At 35.4% G+C, this 7,524-nt stretch overlaps 2 protein-coding genes across 4 annotated transcripts; one reads left to right on the top strand and one right to left on the bottom strand.

The window, feature by feature from the left end:
• Positions 1-3,480: 3,480 nt before the first annotated feature.
• LOC125870744 (E3 ubiquitin-protein ligase CIP8) lies at positions 3,481-4,866 on the top strand. Its single transcript, XM_049551248.1, has one exon. It carries the CDS (start codon positions 3,567-3,569, stop codon positions 4,698-4,700), a length of 1,134 nt encoding a protein of 377 aa, XP_049407205.1. The 5' UTR covers positions 3,481-3,566; the 3' UTR covers positions 4,701-4,866.
• Positions 4,867-5,461: 595 nt separating this feature from the next.
• LOC125870858 (protein NETWORKED 3C-like) lies at positions 5,462-7,524 on the bottom strand. Of its 3 annotated transcripts, none has more exons than XM_049551405.1 (3): positions 7,426-7,524; positions 7,123-7,263; positions 5,462-6,410 (listed from the first exon to the last, which is right to left on the bottom strand). In XM_049551405.1, exons 2-3 carry the CDS (start codon positions 7,223-7,225, stop codon positions 5,656-5,658), a joined length of 858 nt encoding a protein of 285 aa, XP_049407362.1. In that variant the 5' UTR covers positions 7,226-7,263; positions 7,426-7,524; the 3' UTR covers positions 5,462-5,655. The 3 variants fall into 3 exon arrangements, with proteins under 3 accessions (XP_049407362.1, XP_049407364.1, XP_049407363.1); XM_049551407.1 differs by having other exon boundaries at positions 7,349-7,517; XM_049551406.1 differs by having other exon boundaries at positions 7,398-7,496.

Genomic DNA, 7,524 nt, shown 5'->3' with positions numbered 1-7,524 from the left:
GATATCGACCTGGTTTATGCAGCTCCCTCGTGTGTGAAGTTTCAAAGATGTTTGGTTGTGGGATCTTGTGAGGTACTTTTGATGAAGTTTCACACTTATTTGTTTACTCTGTTATGATTTATTTATGTAACTATACTTTTGTCATCTCCTTTTGGTAGTGTATAATTTGTTTGTGGAATAAGAAGGAAATAAGCACAATTTTGTTTAGTTTATCTCAAGATCTGCATTTTGGTTCTTTTGTTGAATGAGTATAATGTAATAAGTATATGTAGTGGCAGAGCCACAGGTACTTGAGGAGTGTAAACTGATCAAAAAATTATATTGTGTAGATAGGTAACTTAGTGTTTTTTTCTTTTTGTTGCATGTATTATAGTGTGTTTGAATTCTCTTGATTTCCAGGTATATTTACTTGTTCATATTTGATACCCCTTGTTTAAATTCCTAGTTTTGCTACTATGTATATGAAGGAGTTGAAACACGGATAAGAACGGTGGGAGGAGACTTGAAGCACTTTCCTATGAAGAGGGATTATACTAGGGGTCAACTCTTGGTCCATTTCTATGTGCGAGACATTTAAAATGAGGTATTGTGGTATGTGTTATTTGTGGATGATATAGAACTGATTGATGAGACTCCCAATGGAGCTAATGCTAAGTTAGATCATAGATGCGTAGAGACGAACTTTGGAGGCTAAAAGGTTCTGGTTGAGACAGACCAAAATAGAATATGTGGAGTGCAAATTCAGTGATGTGAAGCATGAGGTAGGAATGGACGTGAAACTTGACATACAAAATTATCCTTAAGAAAGATGGATTCAAGTATCTTGGGTCTATAATTCAGAAGAGTGGGGACATCGATGATGATATCACACACCGTATTGGTACAACATTGATGAAGTGGAGGCTTGCCTCTTGAGTCTTGTGTGATAAGAAGGTACTGCCAAAACTCAAAGATAAGATCTATAATGTGGTGGTTCGACCGATATTGTTGTATGAGATTGAATCTTGATTAATGCATGTTGTAGAGATGAGAATGTTGAGATCAAGGTGAGGTCATACTAGGAGTGATAAGACTATAAACGAGGATAACCAAAATAAGGTAAGAGTGATATCTGTTGTGGACAAAATGAGGGAAGCGAGACTGAGATGGTTTGGATATGTGAAAAGGAGATGCATAGACACACAAATGAGGAGGTGCGAGAGATTGGTTATGAGGTACGATGAGAGACATAGGTATGTCGAAGAAGTCTTGGGAGAGGTGATAAGATATGATATGAAACAACTTTAGGTTACTGAGGATATGACTCTTGATATGAGGGCATGACCACATGTATTAGGGTAGAATATTTGTAGGTAGTGTCGTGTTTTCTTGCTTATGGTGACTTGTGTACAATACTAGTTGTAGTATTGTAGTGCATCGTTGTTTATTATTTATTTTGTATAATCCATCCTAGTATATTGTTTATGGAGTTTCGATTATCACATGATTTTATTATTGTTTTGGTTCCTCTCTAGTATACCTTTGCACTGTTTCCTTTTTATTTGTTATATTCTCTTCATAGTCTCCATCTTCTTTATATCGAGATTTGTTGCACTTGAGTGGAGGGTTTTCACAAATAGTCTCACTACCTCCACGAGGTAGTAGTAAGGCCTACATGCATTCTACCCTCCCCAGACCTCACTTGTGGAATTGCACTGAATATGTTGTTGTTGCCACTACGTAAACGTCTGCATTGTGTAGGTAGGGGTGTTCAATATTTGGATACAAATCAATCCAAATCGAAAAATCAAATCAAACGATTTTATTTGGGTTTGATATGATTTTACATTTTTAAAAACCGATAATATTTGATTTGATTTTGTTAAAAAAAAAAATTGAAAAACTAATATGAACTAAGCCGATACATACATAATAAATTATTAGTTTTTATGAACAATGGTAAAAATATCTTATATATGTTTTTCATCAAAATTTTGTTTATAATTTATTTATGAAAACAGAAATGTCTAAAACGAGAATATTTATCCTTTTGATTTCATATATATGAGTGTCTATGACAGTTCTTGGTGGGTTCAAAATGCAACTCTCTTTCTTGTCTAGGCCAAAATGGTAAATTGTAAACCTTTATTTACAATAAATTCAATAGTCAAAAATTCTGTAACAATAAACGATCCAAACTGACCCATAAACACAACATACCTGGCTGCTGACTTATGCAATTGTGAATTGTGGTAGTATCCAAAAAATGAACGTAGAACTGATTATTTAATACTTTATTACTACTATATACTGCAACAAATTGGTCAGACCAATAATAACAAGAAGAATAACTTTTAGATCAACTCCAATCCAATACTCTTTCTTATATCAAATCTTACTTTGAATTTGAAGTAAAATTTAGTGTTTTTGGATTCTAAAACTCAATATTATTTCTTACACTATTTTAGTGTTTGAGTAATGCATTTTAAATAACCAAAATTCATTTTACACAATTTTTTACACCATGACAAAATGAAAACCGCAAATATAATATATTGTTAATAAATAACGCAATGCATTTTAAATAACCAAAAATAATAAACATTCATCAATAGTATATTGTATTTCATCTTTAAATTCACTTTATTCGTATTATCCTTTCATATATGTAAGGTATAATATATGTTAGCAATTTATATTATTTAACCAATTATTATATAAAGTTATTTTATATTAAATGATTATATAAAAAGAATATGAATTATATCGGGTGAATATGTGAAAAAAAAGGAAGAAATGATTTGCTTTATGAAATAAGAAAATATAAATATAATAAAAAATAATAATATAATATAAAAAAGAAAAAAATATAAAAAAAGAATATTCTTTTTAATAAAAAATTTAGTGTAATGAGTTAAAGTTGGTTTACACTTTACATTAGGGTTGTGTATCAATCGGTTCGGTGATTATTGGTACGAAGTATTGGTTATTGATTTAAAGACATGCTACATCGTTATAGGACCATTAAGATATTTACTTGTCAATTTATTGGTTATTGATTGTTATCAATTCGATTATCGATTTAACCGATAAAATTTGACATAAAAAACATATTGAAAATCTCTCAGAAACAAAATGACAACTAAATGAACCATGCACACGTATTCACAAATTGTATCTTGTTCAAGAGCAATATTGACACATTATAGAATAAATAAAAGTTTGAGACAGCTAGAAATAGCATGAAACTAAACCTTAAGTGAAGACTTTATATACTGAACGGTATAAATAATTTATTAACTTTCTATCATGTTATGAATTAGACCATTAAAAAATTGATAATTTAATAATAGAAAAAATCAAAATCATTTTCAAAATTGCTAAACTAATAATTCATTATCAATAATTCAATAACTTTTCTTGGATTCAAATTATCAAATTTCAATTCGGTCTTGAAATACCTACTTTACACTAAAATAGTATCACTAAAATTTGGTGGATATGGGTATTTAGAATAGCAAATGAAATAAGAGTACTTATTAGTCCTCTTTTCTGCTTTTTGTTCCCCCCACCAAAAGTCTCCAACAATGGCCGAGACCCCTTCAGTCCCTGCACCAACCGGGTCGGATCCTGATTACTGGTGCTACCAGTGTGAGACACGGGTTGCCGTCGAAACCCTACCCGATCTCCCCGCCGATGTCATTTGCAGCAACTGTAAGAGTGGCTTCGTTGAGTCCATACCCTCTCGTGTTGTTTCTGTCTCTCCGGTGACGGCTTCGACTGATCAGATCGATGACCCTGCTTTCGGCAATCAGTTCATCCAGGTTCTTCGCCTCATAGCTGAGGCGGCGCGTGACAACGACGCGCCCCCTCCCCCGCCTTCTGAGCACGCTGATCCTTCCGATGACGATTTCCTCCGTGTCGAGCTGGACGGTTGGGGAAACGACGAGGATGATGATGATGATGAAGAGGAGGAGGAGGAGGAGGATAATGGAATCGGGGTTAGAATTGGCGAGGACGGAGAAAATCGCGGGAATCGAAGCCAATCTGAGGATGACGACGACGATGATGATGATGTTGATGAGGATGAAGAAGTCGAGAATCGGGATGATGATGAAGAGGATCTTCGGAGAAGGCGGAGGGATGTCCTACGTCTCCGGCTACGTGACTTCGCCGCCAGAGCTGCCAATCGGCGAAACCGGATTCTGGATTGGGCAGAGATTCTGATGGGACTGGAAGACCACTCTATTGAGCTCCGATTTCAAGTTCCTGATGGCGATGACTACATCGGGAACCCTGGAGACTATGTGGACGCAGCGGGTTATGAAGCTTTACTGCAAACCCTAGCCGAGAGTGATGGTAGCGGAAGACGAGGAGCTCCACCAGCTTCCAAGAGTGCAATTGAGGGTCTTAATACATTGGTGATCAAGGAAGAGCACGAGGTAATGGCATGTGCCATTTGTAAAGATGTAGTGAATGTGGGCGAAATGGCAAAGAATTTGCCCTGTGGGCATGGTTACCATAATGATTGTATAGTTCAGTGGTTGGGTTCGAGGAATTCTTGTCCAGTATGTAGGTTTGAATTGCCCACAGATGATCCTGAATATGAAGAGGAGCGCAAGAAGCGAGGAGCATGTGTTACTAGCAGTGGTTCTTCGAGCTCAAGTGAGGCGCCAGGTGCTGCTGCTGCTGATGATGATAGTAGTCCTAGTTGCCTTTGATTGCTGCTTTGTGGTAAACTCAGCCATTGGCATTCTTTTTAGCTTTGTCTCTTGCTTCTTTTTTGGTATTTGGTGATTGTTTTCCAGTGTAATTCCACCCTCTCCGGTTTTCTTGAATGTAATAATCTGTTTATCTTAATGCTGGTATGAATTTGCCATTTGAGTACTTATGAATCCTACATATTATACATACTAAATTACTTCTTTTAGACAACAAAAAGACTAAATCTTTATAGAGGGGTAGTTCATAACTTGTATTGAGTGTTTCCTTAGTTGATTACTCCTTGCGTTGACTCGATATATAGTTTAAGAAAGTAAAGAAGTATTTAAATTTTGTGGTCTTAAACATATCACATGAAACTAAATTAAGGAGTTGCTAAACGGATTTTATTTTTTTTTAAATGGACTTCAAAAGGTAAATTATTCGAAATGGCAACTCTACTTTTTGTCATCTTCTTTTGGTAGTGTCGTAATTTGTTAGGCTTCATTTCTGTATTATATTACGTTATCAAAAGAAGGAAATAAGTCTGTATTCTGGTTCGTTTGTTGAATGAGTATAATGTAGTGGCAGAGCTACATGTATTCAAGGAGTGTCAATATATACTATGTGTTGAACTCCCTTGATTCTTTGTGTATTTACTTGTTCATATTTCGACACCCCTCGTAAAAAGATCATAGTTCTGCCACTATGTTTAGACATACATGGATGATGATTGATGTAGCTCTGGAAGTATCCAAAACATGAATGTAGAACTGAAATTTAATACTTTATTACTATACTGCAACAAATTGGTCAGACCAATAACAAGAAGAATGACTTAAGAGAGTACTAGAATAGCAAATGAAATAAGAGTACTTATGGAACACCTACATACTATAGTAAACTAAATTACTATAAAGAATGAAGCAATATTGCACAACTAGAATATAGAATTAGAGTCTCTGAATAAGGAGATCAATTAAAGAGCCTCTTCCAGAACCCGTCCTTCAATGTCTTGAGCTCAATGACGCTTTCCTTCTTTGGAGATGATGATGTTTTCCGGAACCCCTCTTTTAGTGTCTTGAGCTCGAAGATGTTTTCCTGCTTTGGAGATGATTTTGGCTTAGTAACAACACTCTTCCTCAGCATAATGTTTTCCTCCCTCAGCAAATCCATAGCTAAACTGAGCTGCCTGATGACCTCTCTTTTCTCTTCATCTTTCTGCGATAGAAGCTCCTGTTGAACTCTGTTCTCTTCTTTCAGCTTCTCAATTTCCTCCATCAGCTTCACAACTTCATCATTGTTGACGTGAAAGCCACTTGATACTTCCATTGTTTCCTTCTCTGATTTGGGGGTTTGTATTTCTTCTTCTTCTTCTTCTTCTAGGTCAGGATCCTCAACCTCAGACATATTATCTGATAACTCAGACTCAGGATCAAAGATTTCTGAATAGCTGTCGTATGATATTTCAGTGGCGCTCATCAGTGTCTTTTGTGGATGATATTTGGTGAAAGACAATGGAGACATCCATGGTTGTGTCATAAGGCGAGTACCGGATTCACACTTGATTTGATCATACTTCTCAGCTAACAAGCGATGGGTCTTATAGAAATCCTCAACCATGTTAATGAGCTGTGGACGCTTCTTGTAATACATCTCTGCTCTTTGGGCGAAGGAATCTGCATCTTGTTCAACTATCCTCAGCATGGACTCAGTCTTCTCATCTAGTTCTGCAACATTATCCAATTTAAATAACCTATCAAGAGCTGGTCCAGAAACATTGCTAGTCCAAGATACTTAGAACATCATTATGTTTAAATAATGTAGGGCCAAAAGTTAATAATAACTCACTCTAAAAGTTACCAACTTCTATGTAATCATAACTGAAAAAAGAGTTGAGGAAAAGTGAAATTTTATGGTTCAGGACCTCTCCACTCAACAAGCATTTGAAAAGGGTCCTAGAGTTAACCATAGATACCAACATGTATCATTTCAAACGAGTTTAGTTATATACAGCGAATGAGTTAGATAACTAGCGACTGTGTTTTTAAAACATCAACTAACAAATTTACAACAAAAACATACCCCATGTAATCTCGTCTGAAAAGGTAGGATGTAGGCAGACCTTATTCCTACCACTCAAGGTGAATCAAGTATCAACACAGTAAGAACAACTTTTTTCCTTCTTTAATTTGTTGAAAGTAAACACCAAAATACACTCTTTTTTCATAAACGATTAAGGCTTTAAACCTTCAAACATGCATAAAACGATAAAAGAAGCAAGCAAATCACATCTGCATAAAGAAAACCTAGTCTGTATCTTTGAAAAAGGTCTCCAACGGTCATATCTCTCACTTAATGCAAGAACAACATTTATTTTTTTTTTAAAAAAGACAGATTCATCCCCAAAAGTAAATCAAATATTTGAATTCTAGTGCTGACCAGAGAGAGTTGATTGAAGCCATGGTGAACGATTTAGAGTTCCTTTCTTCTGACTGTCCAACCACCACCAGTGTGACGATAGCTTATCATTTGCCTCAACCATTTTCTTCTAACAGATCTATCTTCACAACAAAATTAAAGCTAGAACAACAAGTGTTATGAGATCACCATTAACAAAATCAATAATAACGAAAACAAAGATAGATACAGATACATGTTCAGTCACCTGGAGAAACGAAACTAGATCTAATCAGTCAAAAGGATTAAAAGTTTACATTTATATGATTAGAGAATACAATTCACCTGATGAATTTAACTTCAAAGCAGCTCTCAAGTTTGAATACAACTGAGATGAAAAACTCCCTCTCTCTCTCTCTCTTCTCACTCTCTCTCTCACCTTAC

Source organism: Solanum stenotomum, chromosome 7, assembly GCF_019186545.1.
Source record: "Solanum stenotomum isolate F172 chromosome 7, ASM1918654v1, whole genome shotgun sequence".
Classification (NCBI taxonomy): Eukaryota; Viridiplantae; Streptophyta; class Magnoliopsida; order Solanales; family Solanaceae; genus Solanum; species Solanum stenotomum.
This window is presented reverse-complemented; position numbering and strand designations above follow the sequence as displayed.